This window comes from Calidris pugnax, unplaced genomic scaffold (assembly GCF_001431845.1).
Source record: "Calidris pugnax isolate Ruff unplaced genomic scaffold, ASM143184v1 scaffold8, whole genome shotgun sequence".
Taxonomy (NCBI): domain Eukaryota; kingdom Metazoa; phylum Chordata; class Aves; order Charadriiformes; family Scolopacidae; genus Calidris; species Calidris pugnax.
In genome coordinates, this window is record NW_015090830.1 from 16,040,525 (window position 1) to 16,060,390 (window position 19,866).

The window sequence follows — 19,866 nt, forward strand, 5'->3', positions numbered from 1 at the left end:
TTATTTTTTCCTGTGTTTCTTATCTCAGCTACAAACTATCACTTCAGAAAGAACACAGTACTTTCTATAACATCACATGTCTCTATTTTCTCATTATTGGTTTGTTTTTTTTTTTAAACCACTAGTTGGTCTTTTTTGCCTCCCTAACATACAGAAACTTGATACCAAGAGCCGGCAATCTGCTGGCAGACCTTGTCAATCACAAACTTCTTTGGGAGAGCCAGGGAGAAAAAGGCTTATTCAGCTTGGATAACTGTCACATGCAAAATTTTAATGTGGTTGTTAAATTATCTGAGTAATAAAAGTGCAAAAAGAACCAGTTATTAGATTCTACATACCAGGGACTAAAAGAAGAGTAAGATTTTTCGATTAAAGCGACCAAATAAGGTATGTTGGGAGGAAGAGAAAGAAACCCATGGCATCAAAAGAGTTGTTAGCAGACTCTTATAGCTTTATGTCTCCTTGAAGGTCATTATGCAAAACAAGTCAACTCAACCTATACTTGTGCAAAAATCCATCTGCTCTTGTATCTGAATTGGTGCCTGTGCGTATCTGACAATTCCCACAGCCTGCTCCTTCCCTGGTGTGAGGAACCACTGAGACAGGCACCACACTGAAGCAGACAGCCTGAATTGCTATTGCAGTAATACCTGACTCCTGGACATCCTCTTTCCTACTGTTATAGCAGTAGGACTAGACACCTTCCGAGCAGTTCCCCGCCTTTGCATGGCCTGAAGAAGCCTTTGCTGAAATCCAGTAGCACAAACCCCTCAGCGTGTAGCCCATGAACAGAAAGCCCCTGCAGCCTGATAATCGACCTACTCGATCAGCTCTCTTTCCCAAAGGAATGGACTACAGGCTAGACTGACGTGTGAAACAACATGAGAACAGTTAGCTATTTATTAGTCTATTAAATGGCCAAAACAAAATTTCACCGAAGGACAATGATTTAACATCATGTAACCATTCATACAAGTTTCTACATCAGGTACGCTGCAAGAGGACCCACAAAGGTCCTACATATTGAGTTAAGTTGTAACATGTAAGAAAGCTTCTGGGTCCCATATGTAAGAACAGTATCAAGGAACAAGTGCAATATACTGATTGTGCATTCATGCTCCACCAAAAGTCCACCTCATGCCAAGGGATACAAGGTATTAAGGGGTTAGATGCAGCATCTGTGCCCAACTGCCAAGGAGGAAGAAGAAAGGTTGCGTTCATTCTCAAACAATTAACAACAACTCTCAAACAACTCTGAAATGACAGATGCAATGAAATGAGCTTTTGAGCAACATAAACACCTGGAAGATAGATAACAACAAAGGAAGCAGAAAGCTGAGGTAGGATTTAACACAGGCATAAAATGATTTTTCATGTTGCTTCCTAAAAATTAAACAATTGGAATTCCATGTGGGAAATGAGAGGATGAACACATTTACTTCTTTTTTAAATCTCTCACATTAAATTTATGTTCAAAGAGTATCCTATAGCAGTTTCACATCTTTCTCCAGAGCATAGTATCTAAGAATCTTGCTATTAAGCATGCAGAAAAATTAAAATAACAAAGAGAATGCCAATATACTGCTATGTCCCAGTTCCTCAGCCTAAAAAGCTGAGAAACAATCAGAAATGGTGCATTGCTAAAGCAAACCCTCTTGTCCAAACCTTCAAGGATGATTCTATTTATTTTTGTGTTTAGTCAAAAGTCAGGGTCAATCTTTACATAACAGCAGCTGCCATCAGACATAGTTCCTTTTTCAGTTTCCTATTTGCAAAAAGCAGACTAAACATTGCATACACAGCAATGATCAAGAGCTAAATATTTTCTTAAACACAGATCAGTTTATATATACACCACCTCTAGACATACAGAATACCTGTCCATCTGTGCCAAATTAAACAACACTGACTACGAACTTTTTTTTTCAGACCCACCTGGACTTATGAAAGTAGCAACTCATCATCATGAAGAAAAAATAAGTAAGCAGTTTATTTTAGTGATTATCATCGCTTTTTACTCTGCATTCAGAAAACTTTAAACTGTAGAAATGTAAGTTCTAACATTAAAACTTTGTCTCAACAAAATTTTACATTGAATTCAAATATTAAGCTGAGTGCAAAAACAAAGGAACCACAAACTTTTTTTTTTTTTTCCTGAAGAATAGCTTTAATGCCAAAAAACGAAATATACCTTAAGAACATGCTTGGCCCTGTATAGTGGAACCCCTGAATTTTTACTTCCTGAACTTTCTTTCAAAGCAAAAAAGAAGCACTTATCATAAGCACCTTGAGATCTTTAAAATGTTGAGATTTTCTATACGTTGATAAAAGTCTTTCAAAGAAAGACTAAACAAAACCTGTATGAGGTTTAACGAAGACAAGTGCAAAGTCCTGCACCTGGAAGGACATAGACAAAGAGCCCAGCAGAGGCTAGGATCTGTGTGGCTGGGGAGCAGCTTTGCCAAAAGAGACCTGAAGGGTCCTGGTGGACAACACGGTGAACACGAATCAGCAGTGTGCCATTGCAGAATGAAGGCAAATCAGATCCTGGGCTGCATCCACAAGGACGTTACTAGCAGAGACAGACGTGATCATCCTACTCTACTCAGTGCCTACCAGGCTGCACCTGGAGTACTGTGACCAGCTCTGGTCCCCATAATTCAATAGGGATGCAGACAGACTGGAGAGGTCCAAAGGAGGGCCACAAAGATGGTGAAAGGGCTGGAGAACCTGCCCTGTGAAGAAAGACTGAAGTTGTTAGGCCTCTTCTACCTGGAGAAGAGGAGGCTCAACGGGGATCCCATTACAGCTTTCCAGTACTTAAAGGGCAGCTGCAAAGAAGAGGGAGGCACTCTCTTCAGGAGCCACATGGAGAGGACAAAGGGCAATGAGCACAAGTTACAGTGGGAGAGGCTTCGTTTGGACACATGGAGGAATTTTTTTACATTGAGAAAAATCAACCACTGGAATGACCTCCCCAGGGGCATGGTAAAATCCCAGTCACTGGAGGTTTTCAAGATGCAACTGGACACAGAGCTAGATGAGATTATGTACGCTCTCTTTCACATGAAAGGTTGGTCTAGATGATCTTTGGAGATCTGTTCCAACCCAGGCTGTTCTATGGTTTTATGTATCCCTAAAATCAGATCAACGACTATGCTGTTCACAGCAGAAAAAGCAATTGGCACTGAAAAAAAGGTATAACTTAATTTTGCTCAGTTTTGTTCTCAGGTTCACAGAGATTTGCAAAAATCAGACTTACGAGTTTTAAAATCATAGAATCATGCATTTAATTAACTTGTTTCCAATGCAAAACTTGTTTTGAAAAATTTCCTTCCCTGATTCTTCTATATTCTGGGTAGTTTTATTAATAAAATCAAATAATATTGCACATTCTAATCAAATTTCATTAAAATGTGATTTATATAGACAAGAAAAAGATATCTATAAATAAAAATGCAACATCCACCAGTTAACAGAGAAGATAATGGATAAGAAATAATTATACAATAAATCAAGAAATACCTTAAAAGAAACAAAGAAATTATTTGTAGAAAAATTTCAAGAGACACTTAGAGCTTCTGATATTGCTCATAACTACAAGAAATTAAAGAATTAGAAAGGAGATGAGTCAGAAGCATGTCATGTGATATTTCCTAGGACTTATTAGCCAGTGTTGGTGTCTTTTTAGGCCAAGGACCTGAAAATCATAGTAACGTTGGTATAATCTCTGGAGTTATCCAAGACAACCTCCCACTTGAAGCAGGCCTACCCGCAACATGGTCAGGTGCAGTTTAGTTAAACCAGTCATGAAAACCTTCAAAAACAGAGATGTCAAAATCTCTCAGGGCGACCTGCTCCAGTCCTGTGCCAGCCTTCTAGAGAAAACCCTCTTCAACTAGATTCCTATGCATTTTGACCACTGAGCTTCAGTTATGTTAAACAAACAAGAAACTTTAAACTTCAGATTATCCTCATTTGCAACCAGATGTGTTTTAACAGCTTTCACAAGTTCTGTTTTCTTTACCGAAAAAGAGACACAACATAAAGCCATTATTTAAATAACAAATGAAATTCTATTTACAAAATTATCCCTTAAATCAATTCAGTTGAGACTGTAATCTGACACATTATAAACCATCAGAGGATCTACTTTTTGTCAACTAAGCAGAAGAAAACAGTATGTTTATTAAGAACCACCTTTTTGACTCAAAACCCAACATCTTCCCTCTTCGCATATTGATTTTGCTCCAGTACAAATCACTCTCCCTTCCTCAGACTGTCTGCACAGGTAACAGGGCAGAAGGGCAGACATGGAATAACTTACAGTCTACTAAATTCTCTGTCCCTGTTGTTAAAACCTGGCCTACACATCTGGGCCTCCAAACTCTCCATAACATTTACTACAGATGCTCCTTTGTGTTGTTATTCTGAAGGCTGTCCGTGGTAACCTCAGCTACTTTAAGATATGAACATTATTCTTCTCAGTTAAGGTACTAAAAGTTCTTTAGGGTGCTAGAAGAAAATTTGGTACTACCAGATGACATATAGAATATATTTACTGGGAAAGTCACAAAAAAATATTGACTTTTCCATCACAATCTGTACACATTTAAGAGAAAAAGCACAGCAAGCGAGTAAGGAGACAATAACCAGCTGATCCCACTCCAGACACACACTTACAAATACGCTCTGTTTGCAATAATAAAATATTTGGAAATTCTCTCACTGAAATAATAAATCAATAAGATTAATCTTTAATACTTTCTACTTTGCTACAAATTGGTTCTTTACAAAGTCATTAGGTTTACTGCAGGGTATTACCGTATCACATTACAGCAGCCCTGAGGACTGCTTATCTTGGCACAGAAGAAGCTAGTGGGGTGTCCATTTTAGCTATGGGTGCAGCGTAAACACCAATGCAGAAGAGTTGTTATGGTCCCAGCAGATCTCTACATACAATACCTGCCGATTGTTTCTTGCTAAAATTGCTATTGCTTTTAGTGCTCACAATGCGTATAGGCCGCAAGATTTTATACAGTTGCTGATTTTACAGTATCTAAGGACAGGCCATCAAAAACTGAGATCTTTCCTTTAAGGAAAAGGAGAACTGGCACAATGAAATTGTGTCAAAAAAATTAGATAACCAAGGTAAACATACATATGTTATGATTTCTAGACTTTAAAATTTGCTAGTATAAAAACACTAAAAGAAAACGAATGAAAGGTTTTGCATTGTGAAAGCAAAAAGCAGAAAACTCATTGGTGCAGCTCTTGCTGTGTGATAGTTAGTCTTGCCTCTGAGCTGCAAGCCAAAATTTCCATACAGACAAGACCGCCCCCAGGTACCTACTTCATTTCTGGGGGACCTGAGGAGGGTGGCTGGGTTCCCGATATGGTTTACAGAGAAGAGATGACAACGATTTCCCAAGTCCCCTGTGCTCCACCAGCAAGGAGCTGGGCAGAGGGGGCCCCACATGTGGTCTGTGAGGCTGGTGCCACCCATTACTGGTACAACCACTGTCAGGTGGCGCTGGCCTACTTCCTCCCACTGCTGTGGGCTCAGCTTCCTCACTGATCACCTCCCAGCACAAACCCATTGCTGTAAAAACTCCATGGCCCAGACGGGAGATACGTTCAACTGTTCACCAGCTGCACATCTCACAGGCCTCAAGCCACCACTGTTATGTACAATCCTCTCTTTGTTAGTCAGAATAACTCAGGACAGCAAAGAGCAGAGGGAAGCCTTGACAGCAGGGGAACTAAAGAAGGAGGCGAGGAACGTGGTGCACGCAGACGCTGCTGCATGGAGTTAGCAAGATTCATTAGCGCCAGCTCAGTTTCAGCCCCACAGCCTTTCTTCTCGGGGCACTGCCTCACACTTGAGGTTTGGGGAATATTTATGCCTTGAAGAGCGCAGAGCTCACCATAGTTATGCAAGTTCAAAGGCTTCTGTTCCCGATTCTTGCTAGGCTGGAGATGATTCACAGCAAAGGTAGCTCACGTGCCTCTGCCTGTGGTCCAACTGAGCGGTAAATTGAATAAACTGCCAGTGGGTAATACAATTTTGCCAGCGCTGGTGGGGGGCACCTCCTGTGAACTCAGCAGATACCTAACGGAGACCAGGCCTATGCCTGTAGCAGGCAGGCATACCCTTAAGCCAAAAAACGGTGCGTGTCTTTCACCCACAGCCAGAGGAGGAGCGGGAGGAGAGAACCCTGCTCCCTCACTGCACACAGCACCCCACGCTCGGGCACAGCACATGGCGCTGGGGTTCGGTGGGGGGCAAGCCAGCCTCCGCCAGCACAACCACGGCGGCAACCCTGACCCCGGCCCTCCCCGACAGGAGAAGGGCAGCATCCGGACGAGACTTTCAGGCCGGGACAATCTCTGTCCTGTCCCTTTCTCCTACCACAGGGAGGGCCCATTACCTGGTGCTTCGGAGGCAGCCCGGGGTCAGGCACAGGGACTGACCCTCCCCAGTGCCCCGAGTCGGCCCCAGCCCCAGCCGACCGCCGCGCCCGGCCCCGGGCCCTCTTCCTACCCCCCGGGGCACGGCTCGGCCTGGGCAGCCGCCCGCCCCCCCGCGGGCTCCCCGGAGGTCACAGCTCCCCTGCGCCCGCCAGAAACCAGCTCCTACCCGGCCCAGCCCTGAATGACACCAGCTTCTCCCCTCATCCCCGTTACCCCCACGCTTTCGCGGGGAGAAGCGGGGCCGGAGCCGCTGCCTGTCCCCGGAGCCCGTCCCCGCCCGGGCCGGCAGCGCACCTGTAGTTGTAGCCGCTGAAGCGCTGGCTCTCTCGCAGCAGGGCCCGGTACAGCCGCAGCACCTGGGCCCGGCTGGACGCTGCCATGTTGCCGGTGCCAGGCGAGGTCCTCCCCGCAGCGAGGCCCCTTTCCCCGCCCGCAGCGACCGAGGCCGCGCCGGCCCCCGGAGCCGCCTCCTGCCACCCGCGCCGGCCTCTCTGCGCGCCTCCGCGGCGGGCAGGCAGGGGCGGGGGCAGCCGCGGCGGCGGCAGGAGCGGGAAGGCACGGCCGGGCGGTGAGTGGCGAATCGGTGAGGCGGCGGCCGCGGCTCCACCGGACCCGGGCCCAGCACTAGGTCGCGGCCTGAGGGCTCTTCGCCGGCTGCGGCAGCCGCGAAGGGCGGCGGGCGCCTTTCCGTGCGGAGGGTTCGGGGCGGGAGCCAGGCCCGCCGGGTCGGCCCTGGCCGGCGCCGCGGGAACGGTGGCTCCGCCGCGGCGTTTCTGCTATCAAGCCTCGGCTTTCCCTGAAGGCGCTACCGCCGCTTCCCCGGCAGGGCTCCGGTCGGCCTCGCTCGGTGCGGCCCAAGCGCTGGCGGAGCCGGGGGTGGGGCGGGGAAGGAGGGAAGAAGGCCCAAGGCGCGGGGAAGGGGAAGGCAGGGTTCAGAGGAGCTGGTGGGTGGCAGTGGGGTGTTGTTCGGCGGGTGTGTTGCACGGGGAGGTGGAGGGTGGCAAGGGGGGGTTGGTGCAGGGCCTGGAAAGGAGCAACAGGTGATGTGTGTTTGGTGATGGCGTTGCAGCCCCTCTCTGAGCGCAGTGAATGTTCCCCTGTGCCACCCGGCGTGCTGTGGTGGTGTGTGAGCTCTTCCTCTCTCAGCATGCTCTTCTAAGTTGAATTCTGTTACTTAAGCTAACTCGATCTGTGTGGTTATACTCCAGGTGCTGGTTCAGGTAAGCAGTGGCAGTCTCTGAACGAGGTTAGCAAGGATTTCTTTGCCTCTGTGCTTTTATTTTCAATGGGAAACCATCTTTACTGTTTTTCTTACTTTTTTCCGCAGCCCAGAGAAATGACTGTGTTTCTCGGTGCCCTCCCCTAAGGTTCTCCCTTTGTGCAGGTTTTCAGAAAGGGAATAACTGTTGAGCTCTGGGTGATTTTAACACACAGGCCCACCTGTGTTGAAACTGATCTTTAGGAGGGCAGTCGCCAAGTAGGAATCGGTGTCAGCATTGCCTCTGTGTTGTACAGCCCGCACACCAGCAGGTTACCTCAACCATTTAAAAAGCAGGTTCTACCTCTTTGTTTGCTAAATCTTGGATTTTACTCTTCTCTACTGTGGCTTTTTTTTTTCTACTTAAGCATCTCCTTTATTGTTTATACCAGTGGCGGCCTGCTGTGTTTGTTGCTGGAAATGAAATTTACCGAGTATCCTCTTCTGCTGAAAGTTTTGCCACTCCAGAATAAACATGACTTTGTAACTTACACCTATGATGCCTCAGCTGTATTTAATACTGATTTTTAAATATTATCAATAACACAATGTATTTATAATAGTTACATGATTGTTACATGTATGTTCTGTATATAGTAGATATTTATCTACATTCTACGCATCTGGCATAAGTGCTTCAATTGCTGCTGCTAATTGACCTCATTTTATTGTATGTGTGCTTTGGGTATTATTATTGGTGTCAGTTTTACATCTGATGCAACTGACAGTTTATTGCGTGGAACTAAAATAGTTCTGTGCTCCTCTGTGTAATCTGATGCAACTGACAGTTTATTGCGTAGAACTAAAATAGTTCTGTGCTCCTCTGTGTAAATAATATAGTCATGCATGTAGTTATCTCAAATTCATCTTTGCGAGTATGCTATATTTTAGCAGCCCTTGTAGGCTTCTGGAAACCGAGATTTTTCATACATACCAAATTTCTTGGTTATTCTTTTTATTAAAACTAAAACTAGAAATGTTAGAGGAAATGTTGCATTTGTAGAAAAATATAAGTAACTGAGACACTGTGATAAGCATCATGCTTTTGAGGCCTTCCTTTGTAAGTTACAAAACAATATGTTTTGGGCTAGCTTTTGGCATTCAGGAAACCCAAACAGAAATATATAAAGCAAACATGCTCTTTAGTTACCTGTGCGACCAACCAAATTCTTCTTGTAGCCCAGGCCAAATTGTTGACACTGATTTCCATGCCAGAAGTAAAGTTCATCTGAGGTACTCCTTCATCTTTGTAGCTGCTGGTGGCTAGGGTGCTTAATATGTGTTAGCAGAACTCTTGTTTTCTATCAGCAGATTTATCATCTTCTCTGAAAGCAACAGTGGCAACCCAGCCCTTTGCTTTGATTATGGGCTTCAGACAGTTTAAGAGATAAAAATTGGTTGTGTACAGAACAAAACCTAGCTTTGAAAGTTTAGTGAAGTTATGTAAAATCATTCTGTCGATTAGCATGGCAATCATTCCATCTAAATTTGCACCAGCCCTCTTATTATGAGAAATAAAGTTTTGATGTTACAGCCTTCAGCTCTAGAATATGAGAGAGTAATTGGGGAGAAAGCAAAACATGTTAACTAAATTTTGTTTACAAGAACATTATTGATTTAATATTTGTAAAGTAATTATAAATGATTCTGAAATAGCCTCAAGTGCTAATCTGCTAAAACTGACAGTTTTTGTGATTATTTTTTTAAAATTTTTTTTAGATAACCATATTTTTCTCTTAAAGAAGCATGGAAACCTCATACGTTTAGAATAAGCAATGAGCATATGCAGTGTACTATCAAATGCAAAATAAACATACCAAAGAAAAAAAATCTTTCCTCTTGTGTCCCTTTCCTGGCTTAACCTTTATTATACTCAAGGAGAGAAGAACAACTGTTAGCAGAAACTTCTTGTCTTTGCATAGTTGGATTGGTGCTGTTGACTGAAAAAATTAATTTTCTTAAGTATTTATTACTATGTTTTCTTGGAAGCAATGGATCTCAGAAGACCTGCTGTTCTCCAGTAAGTGGGCATTGCCTCTGCTGTGACTGGGGTACCTGTGTTTCTGTTAGCCTTCTGTGTATGTGCATCACTGCAAGCCTGCAGAGAATTTGAAGGACAGAAGCAGCCCAAATGACCACTGTTGTGTCCTGTGACAACGGAGTCTTATGTACAGGGAAGCTGTAATGATCACTTCATTAACTGCCTCCTCCTTCCCTAGGGGGAATCCACACCTGAATTTAATTTAGACATCAAGCCAGAACCAATCAAGCCAAGGACAGATGATTTTTTTTAACCCCCAATCTTCTCTGATTTAAAACTGAGTGCTGTTTTCTTGTTATGTTTTATGGGGATGAGGCTAGAGATACATTTTCTTTGATTGCAGTGGTACATATAATCGTCGTTAAAGGAGGTTGGTCAATGTTCATTTGTACAGAAGTTTTTGCATTTGGTCTGAGGAAAGAAGATGGCCTGTGCCCCTCTGCATCTCTTGAGATAAATGAGCAGTTTGATATAATAGTATCGGTATCTGGAATAGTTGTTTGTATTTTAAATATGTTGCTGCTCAAAAAAAAAAAAAAGCAGGGGGGAGGAAGAATTTGTATGAAATACCTGCAGAGGCTGTGGGCTGGTGTGAAAGCAAACAGCTGTTACATTCTCTGGTACATAATGGATATTTTGTCATTGGCTGCCAAATTGTTCCTCGTGGTACGCTATTGCAGCTTGATGACATGGCACTCAACACTTTAAGAGAGCGTGCGCTTTCCTGTTACGCTGCTGTTCATGTTCATTATTTTTCTTTGGGGGTCAGAATGATAATTGATTGTTGTGACATTATCATCTCTTTTAATTGTTGTTTTTCAGTTTGTGAAAACATGCTAACTTCTCCCTGCTGTGGTGGTGTGGTTTCTCTCTCTTACTCCCTGCTATTAGTTCTTGATGGACAGTACTGCACACAGTGAGATCCTATCCAGTACAGAGCAGGACCTTTAAAATTTGGACTATAAATCATGAGAATTTTGGGATTTTAGTCACTATATAGTCACTATAACTGAACTACTCCCTATAGTGAGTAAGATTTCCACACTGTCCAAAGGAGGCCTTGAAGAACTCTGCTTTTTAAAAAAAAAAATAAAATTATTTATTTGGTTGCCCTATAGAAGAAAGCATTTTTAATCAGCAGGAGAAACAACTTCCATCTTTCAAATTTATCTATGTTTCTAGATTATTTGTGCATTTTGGAAAATTCTACGTGAGAATTCAAAGGGAAGAAAAAAATGGGACAAAACTCTTCTGTCAGTCACTTTTTGTTAAGTTACCCTATCTCTTTCTGAACTGAATTGCAGAATGTTGTGTATTGCTTAAAGTAAGACTGTAAGAACAGTCATAATAAGGAAAAAACCCCAAACCAATAGTGGGTTTTCTGTTGAAATACTTGGTCAGGTAAGGGTATGCTTACTTTATCACTGCTCCTAAACCTTTGCTGGTTTGTGATCTTGCATGCTGCAGGCATTGAACTGAAAGAAACACTGAATTTTGTTTTCTTTTTGGACTCAGTTTTACTCTTCTAATCTACTGTGGCCACGTGCAACCCCAGAGGATTTCACAGACATCATGTTGCCTGCTAATTATGTATCGTGTTAAGCAGCTGGACAGTTCAGCAATCACAGGATGGGATAACATCTGGACCAATGACATGCAATGTTGATATATGCTGTACTGATTTTGAAGGATGTTGATAGTCAATATATGTTGGTAAAGTACTTTGAAATATCTGAAATAAAAATGCTATAAAGTCCAGAATTAAAAGGATAATTTTGTGTTACAGCAGCAGGCAAGAGAATAAGTAATAGGGGATTAAAATTATGAATAGTGCTTAAATAGTTCAGTGTGTAATAGTTGCATCAAGTGCAAATTACATTTCTAACCTTAATGCTGATGAAATCCAAGGTATTTTTTGAGACGAGAACCCAACAAGAAATTTATGTGTTTTTTGCTCTATAGTTGGTTGTTATACTGAAATCTTACTGAGAAACCTAATCATGAGAAGCGAGAAGGAAAGGATTTATTAAGTGTTCTCATCCGTGACCTCATCAATTCAGAAGTGCTTTCTTTGCTGCACTTTCCAGTGTTTTATCTAATTTAGTCTTAAATAACTTCCCTTTCCGTGGGAAAAATATTCTACTTTATGTTGTATCTTGCTGTTAAAAGAAATGTTTTCTGACGCTTAGCCTAGGCCACCTTCTTTCCTAAATTCATCCCACTCTTCCATTTATTCCCCTTAGAGTCATGCTGTATAATTCCTCTTCCTCCTCCGTGATTTACGCTATCATCATATTTCTCCATTGCTGTCATCCAGCCACCCTAATTGATTTAGTTATTTTTTATTTTTTTTGTGGGTGTTGAAATTTTTAGCTTGGGAAGCAAACTTAGCTGGAAAACAAGGACTAATACTGTACTTAAGAGCAACTGAGAATCTCTTTCTAGCCACCCCCCTGTGCCTCTTTTGCTGACTTGTGGTTTCTGGTTTGCCAGGTTAGTAACAAATGGTTCCGCCAAACTTTTCTGTTAAAGATCATGGTTGCATCTAAGGTGTCTTCCTAGAGCAGAATTCTTTCTTCTCTTGAATTTATTTTTGTCATATATGAATGTGTATGTGAATATGTATAAAAGCATACCCACAGTCACATGGTGATGGTAAAGGGGAAGGTCAGGCTGCTCATCCTGGATTCTCCGTGCTGCAGCGTTGGGGATTCGTGCACAGCTAGTGCGGTGCTGTAGGGTTTTTTGTGGTTAACCAGTCCCACGTCCCAGGTATGGGAAATCAAAGACAACCTGCTGCCTGGGTGCATCTTGGTTCTTCTGCTCCCTGGATTGTGGGTGTGGGCCCTCTTGTCAGAAGATACAAGCACTGGAACAGGTTGCCCAGGGAAGTTGTGGATGCCCCATCCCTGGAAGTGTTCAAGGCCAGGCTGGATGGGGCTTTGAGCAACCTGCTGTAGTGGGAGGTGTCCCTGCCCATGGCAGGGGGGTTGGAACTAGATGATCTTTAAGGTCCCTTCCAACCCAAACCATTCTATGATTCTATACTAAGGGCTAGCTCCACTCAAGTCACGGGCTATTGCTTAAGTTCTTCTCAGAAAATTCACTTCACTAAGCATTTTCTTATAAATGCTCCTTGTGTGATCATTTCTTGGAAGCAACTCCCAGAGCAAAGTATCAGTGGAGTAGAAGTATCCCATTGCTGTAAAGTGGAGTGGAGGTCATGTAAGAAAACATGTTATCCAAGTTTAAAAAAAAAAAAAGTGGAAAGTGCTTGTATAATATGTTGAAAATGTGTTACTGGGTAAGATGTGACCTCTGAGAATGGGACCTGTGGAAGAGACTAACATTTTAATTTTTTTTAGGGAAAGAAAGGTTAAGCAAAACTGTGATTTACAATGGATGTGTAAAGCAACAAATATTAAATGGGTTGTAAGTAGGCTGTTTAGTTTTCTGATGGTGTGATGAGGGGAGGAGAGATACGACTTTCCATTTGTAATGCGTTTTCGTTTCATATGATACTATGCATTCATATGACATTTTGTTCTGATAGCTTGGACTTCTGGTCTAGAAGAAATACAACAGTTTAAATATGAAGCTGAAGCAAGGAATCTAAAGAGAATATTTCTGGAGTGGAAAAGAAACTATGGGGCAACGTTTTAATTAAAGAGAGGAAAACAATATACCTGTATCACTGAATTTTAGTAATGGTACTGTTTAAGATAACATAATTTTGTGTGATCTTTGACACTTCTGGTCTTTCATCTTTTGTCACTATTGTTTTATGTCCCCAGAGCTCTGGCCAGCATTCATGATAGTGCATTAGGGAAATGTTTCTAAATATCTCATGCTTCTGATGCATTTGTATAATAAGGTGAATTGTCAGTATTTCCTATATGGCTTCACACTTAGACAGAACTTTCTTTTAATTTTATTTCTGTTTCATTTTTTTTTTTTATATCTGAGATGACTGTGCCAAAATTTGTCTTTCAGCCAGTCCCTGAAGAGAAGAAGCAAAGCTAATGTGTAAAGAAGCAAGGCTGAGGAAAGATTATCTCTGGTTGTGGGTAAGTAATTGCAAATAAATTTAGCTTTCCGAATCTGTCTTTGACACCATAACTGCCAGCCTTTTTAGGGAATAGCAAGTTTTCAGTCCTTCTCTATGTTAGTAATAATAAAAAAAAAATCTTTCTTCATCAGCTGTTAAAGACAGTTGTGCTAACCCATATGCTAAATATCTAGCTTTGCTTTCCGTATAGAATCCATGCATTTCCTCACTCAAAGACTGAAAAAAACCCCAAGAGACTTAAGATATAAAGACAGGTAGATAACAGTAACAGGCAGACAGGTAGAAGATGATAATCTTCTGAAGGACAAATTCTATCATCTTTATATTGGAGTATGTCTATAGCTTTGAATATAATCGGTTTGAAATCTGTCCAACTACATAAGCAATGAGTTGCTGTTCAGCATGAAAACAGGTGGCAGAATTAGGTTCTTCTTACTTTACAGACCACTTATAATTGAACTGATGCAATGTAGAATCCAGCATAGGATGCTCTGGTGAATCGGGAGTGAGCTCAGTGAGCTTTTGGGAGAGGCAACAGTTATGGCCTTGGAAATGCTGCCATCCCAAATCCAGTCTGTTGATATGTTCCTGTCCTGATAGGAGAACAGGCTAAAAGGAATGTGTGTCTGTGTCTCTTCGTGAAGTTTTGTGTCTTAGCTGAAACTAGGGTTGAGGATGGATTTAGGTGTGGATGCAGACCTATGAAATGGAGCTGACAGCTTTCCTGTAGGGATGGGTTTAACATTCTGTAGGAAAGAGGAATGGGGGAAGAAATAGCTTGAAGTACCATTCTGTCAAGATTTATAAGAGTTCATCTGTCCTGAATTAAGTATTGCTGTGGTCTAGAAATTCTGTGATTAGCTTTTTCAGAGATGCTTCATAGCTTAGGATCAGTTTTGCCCAAGATGTGGTTGGTTTTTTTGTGGGTGTTTTTGTTGTTGTTAGGGTTGTTGGATTTTTGGGGGTTTTTTTGTTTGTTTTTAATTTTTTTCCTGGCATTATACACGTTTCCTTTCTTGTTTTTTTTTTTTTTATGTAGATGATTTTCATGGTTGTTTAACTTTTGCCTTTTTTTGAAATGATCCCTGGTCATTTTTGGGGGTTTTTTTGTTTGTTTTTAATTTTTTTCCTGGCATTATACACGTTTCCTTTCTTGTTTTTTTTTTTTTTATATACATGTTGTTTCCTTTCTTGTTTGTTTTTTTTTTTATGCAGATGATTTTCATGATTGTTTAACTTTTGCCTTTTTTTGAAATGATCCCTGGTCAAGTATGTGTGCTGTATCTAAAATAAGACAAAAACATAAACAGAGCAAATTGTCAGCATCCTTGCTGTTTTAATGGTGCTTCTTTTAAATTTTTTTTTGTGTGTATGATTTCAGAATTGGTTTGACATTCAAGACAGTGTTCAAGACCTTGTATCTAAAATAAGACAAAAACATAAACAGAGCAAATTGTCAGCATCCTTGCTTTATCTAAAATGAGACAAAAACAGATAAACAGAGCAAATTGTCAGCATCCTTGCTGTTTTAATGGTGCTTCTTTTAAATTTTTTTGTGTGTATGATTTTGGAATTGGTTTGACATTCAAGACAGTGTTCAAGACCTTCATTGAGTGTGTTCTTATTTTTGGGAATATTCATGTAATCTTATTTTATTATTTATTTTGGCTGTAAACATAGCTTTTTTTTTTTTCAACATTTGTTTCTACTTTGACTTTATTATACTAATTACTTTCAGGGTGAAAAACTGTATAGTGCATTATGTCAGATCTTCCCTTGGGAAGATGATATTCTAAAATGGACAGATACAATATTGCACATGTAAAATTATCAGATATTGAAGAGGCAATTAAATATCAGCTCTATATAGGTTTGTTGATCTTAGAAAAGCTACGTGCTTTTCATGTTGGCACACTAGAATTGTCAAGTTTTATGGAAGAAAGTTGTTCTAAATAGATAGAGAGATGTTGCTTGACAAAGGTTAGCTTTTTTTTTTTTGCCTTCTGTCCCTCTTCCTCCCTGCACATACTGCCATTCTTTCATCATTTTCTTGTAGTTCCTCCCTGCACAGATTGTGTTTCTTATTCCCCCACCCTTCTACCCCAATGTATCTCATTCTAATACTGCCATTCTTTCATCATTTTCTTGTAGTAGGTTACATTCTTAATACAATATTAATCCTAAGAACTGAAATTCTGCTGGACAGATGAAGACTTGAACTAAGTATTTGGAAACACCATGCTTATTCTAGTTTCTTTTATCAGGCTCCTTGTTGTTTTCTAAATGCCTTTTTTTTTTTTTTTTTTTTATAAACACCATTTATATGACACTGCAGATTTATTTCACCAAATCCTATTTCCTCACCTGATATTGCAGATTTCACCAAATCCTATTTCCTCACCTGATACTAGTTCATTTGACCTTAGTGTCCCCTGACTGCTCTCATTCTGGATCCCGAGTGACAGAGCCTGCTGGGTCTGTGTGGAACTTGATCTTTCAGCTGGTTGCAAATTGCAGTTCCACAAATGGTTTTGAAGAGAAAAATAAGAACAGCTATGTTTTAATTTTGATTCTCTCAGTACGTAGCGGATGGGGCATGAACTGAAGATTGTTTTGTCATATGTGACCTTGAGCTATAATAACACTTTATTCTTCATTAATAATAAAGTTTTGATTCTTTCATGTTATTGTTTTCTTTTTTTCCCTAACTTGTAAAGCTTCTTTCACCTAGTCAATGTGTATATCTTGGCTCAAAAGGCTAGGTGAGGGAATGTTGCCTTTATTATCTAGAGAGTGGACTAAGAAATACTTTTGTGTGTCATAGTTTGAGATGTGCATCCTGATCTCTGTTTATGTGGTTTTTTTATTCACTGAGGCTTGCTCTGGAAGGAAGTGCAATTTCAAGTATCTGGTGCTACAGAAGGGTTCTGTGACATAATTAAAATATATGGCTTTCTCAAGGCCTTTCAAACAAAGGTTTTCTTTTGTTCTCTGTGCTATGCTTTATCTGAAATATATTAACATTAGCAAGCCTTTTAAGGAGATATTATCTCATAACATAAAAGATAATAAAGCATGAAGCTGCTTGGGAGCCTATTATCCTGAGTTGCTGTAAGCCATGGACCCAAATATATCCTATTTTCTAGCATTAATGACAAAGAACAGTTAGTGATACTAGTCTTGTTCTCTTTACTGTAGTACTTATTACTCTTAAACTTTTTTTTTTTTTAATCCTGTGGTAACAGAACTGGATGGAGACATAATTTAAACCTATATTTTAAGTCATACTTCCCTTGCTTTGCTTGCTACAGAATATCTTGGAACTGGTTCTTTAACAAGTTATAGGAGATGTCAACACCTCTCGAACACTCTAATGGTAATAGCGTTCAGGCATGATCAAATACAGTGCTACAGGGTGGGTGTGCCTGAATGCGTATGAAAAAAAATTTATTAGTTCTCCTTTAACAAGTTATAGGAGATGTCAACACCTAACTGGATGGAGACATAATTTAAACCTATATTTTAAGTCATACTTCCCTTGCTTTGCTTGCTACAGAATATCTTGGAACTGGTTCTTTAACAAGTTATAGGAGATGTCAACACCTCTCGAACACTCTAATGGTAATAGCGTTCAGGCATGATCAAATACAGTGCTACAGGGTGGGTGTGCCTGAATGCGTATGAAAAAAAATATTAATCCTAGCTGTAAACTTTAACAGAACCAGAGCACAGTTGTATCAGGAAATTAGAACAGGATTAAGCAAATCCGTTTTAAAATTTGACTTGTATTTATTTGAATAGACAGAACTTTAAATTGAGGGATTTTATAATAAAATTTCTAATGACTATTTCTCAGCAGAATTATTTATAATTCAGTATCACTTGTTGCAGTTAAAGTATTTTTAAGGAAGAAGACTATGCTTTTTTACCCCTAGGCTTTAAACATAGACAATGCATTTCTTTAGCTACAGTTACAGAAAGTATTTCATAGTACAATATTTGCAAATCAGGTTTTCTGTCTTTTGGTAACCTGTATACGTTCATAATTCTAGAATACACAAAGTAAAATTTTTAAGCTCGTTCATGGAGTTTGGCTTGGTTCTTAATTCTAGTGAGTCTTCTTGAGTACAGTTGTTTTCAAAAGAGCAAAGTCAGTCTTTCATCTTGCAGCCCAACAATGTGTTGGAAGACTGATGAGGCAGCACAGAGGCTTGGTAAAGTCACGCGAGGTTTTGAAAAAAATATATTATCCATCCACCTGTGGTAAATTTTAGTGCTGGCATCAAGGAAATAACATTAGAGTAGCTAATAAATAAATAAATAGAGTAAATAAGTTTGCTAAAAAGACCAGGATAAAGCAAGCAAAACTGAAAGTGTTTAGTGGTGCAATTTTACTTCACTGTTGTTTTACCATTGGAAATTTGTATTGCTGTGAGACGAGCCCTATTGAGACAGATACTGTGATTGTGTGAGACTTGCTGGCAGAGCTGCCTCTTTGTTTGCAGGTCCTGCTGTTTGTGTGCATCCAGCATTTTGTGTAGGTTAAATGGGCTGGAATGAACTGTGTCATTTAGAAACTTGTGGTGGGTTGGTTTTTTTCCCTCTTACAACATGCCAGTCAATACCACATTCTGTGTAGGCTAGCTGCTTTTTCCTGGCTTTTGTGTTTGTTTTTTTTTCTTTTCTGCTTATTAGTATCTGCAACCCATGTGATTCGGGGTGGAATGTAAATGATGACACAGAGTTTCTAAACAGATTTTGTTTGCTCTAACATAGTATGTAGTTGCAATTCCAGCCTAAGACTTTGGGTTAATGGTTCTTGTGAGATGAAGGCATCTTCTACTTGTAAACCCTGTTAACACAACAGCCTAAATCACTAGCACATAAATGGAAGAATAAAAAAACATCTGGTCATTGGTTTCTATTTCACTCAGTTGACAGAAAAGAGCTTCAGCAGTAGGGAATCATACCAAAGCAATAAAGGCTTTTGCATTATCTAAAGAAAACATGTTGGAGTAAATAGAATTTACTTCTTAGTAAATGCGGGTTCCATTTACACATTTCAGAGATAATAGGCACTTATTAAGGAGAGTGAGCCAACAGCGGTGTTTTAAAATCGAAGAAAATCTCTCAAGTGTTTTTTAAGAGCAATATTAGCATCTGGGTAAATTTATAGGAATAATTTTTTACACGTATCTTAAACAATAGTAGTCTATGTTACTCTGCAGCTATGTCTGTACTCAGTCAACAGCTAAGTTTAGAACCATTTCTTACAAATCTGGACTCAGTCAAAAAAATGGGCTAGCATCGTTTTTAATCGGATGCCTAAAAGCGACTCTGCAGAAATCTTCTCTGGCAAAGTGAAGCAGAAGAAAGATGGTAGGAATTACAATCATCTGTTTTCTGACACCTCTCTCTTTAGTATTGGGCAGGGATTGAATGAGAACGGGCAAGCAAACTGGGAGATCATTTCAATTCTGGATTTCAGGGCTCCATGAGGGATGTTTTTGCATTGCATAGGAATAATATTCTGCTGCTCTGACTCCCTGGTCACGAAGTTCCCAGTGGCGCTGCACAGTCCTCCTTTCCATTGTTTTTGCTGTGGTTCTCTAACACGAAATAGAAGGAGGTGCTAAGAGTAGACCTTTCTGGTGATACCTACAGAACTCTTTGAACTTGAGTGGGATGGATTTGATCAAAGAAAATGCTTTTTCCAACAGGAAATGCTTGAAATCTTACAGTCTACAGTGATAGTGATGTAAGGTGGCCAACCATGCAGCATTGCATACACAAGTTTTATTTAAACTATGTCTAAACACTATTTTTCATTTAAGCTTGTGTCTCTGTATAAACAGGATGTGAAGTTTTAGTCTTAGATGCTGTATCTTCTGTTGAAAGCTGACAACTTCTGTTTTCATTTAACTGACTCTTGATTCTTGAACAGAAGAGATTCTTTTTTATTATTTAATTTCTTAAGGAACGCTCATTAGATTTAAGATACTGTTTATGTGATGGCTAATAGCA

The 19,866-nt window shown here is 40.4% G+C and overlaps 2 protein-coding genes across 5 annotated transcripts in view; one reads left to right on the forward strand and one right to left on the reverse strand.

The window, feature by feature from the left end:
- Nucleotides 1-7,215, reverse strand: part of LYRM4 (LYR motif containing 4) — an 85,894-nt gene extending 78,679 nt beyond the window's left edge. The window contains exon 1 of the mRNA XM_014940923.1: nucleotides 6,769-7,215. Within this exon, the coding sequence (XP_014796409.1) occupies nucleotides 6,769-6,854 (86 nt within the window). The 5' untranslated portion in view covers nucleotides 6,855-7,215. The remainder of the gene's footprint in view (nucleotides 1-6,768) is intronic.
- Nucleotides 6,975-19,866, forward strand: part of FARS2 (phenylalanyl-tRNA synthetase 2, mitochondrial) — a 245,632-nt gene continuing 232,740 nt past the window's right edge. Inside the window, exons 1-2 of one of the 4 annotated variants that reach the window (XM_014940922.1) lie at nucleotides 6,975-7,042; nucleotides 13,767-13,840. The gene's annotated coding sequence lies outside the window, so the exon portion shown is untranslated. Of the gene's footprint in view, nucleotides 7,058-7,176; nucleotides 7,322-13,766; nucleotides 13,841-19,866 lie in introns of those variants that run through there. The other 3 variants (XM_014940919.1, XM_014940920.1, XM_014940921.1) reach the window with 3 other exon arrangements.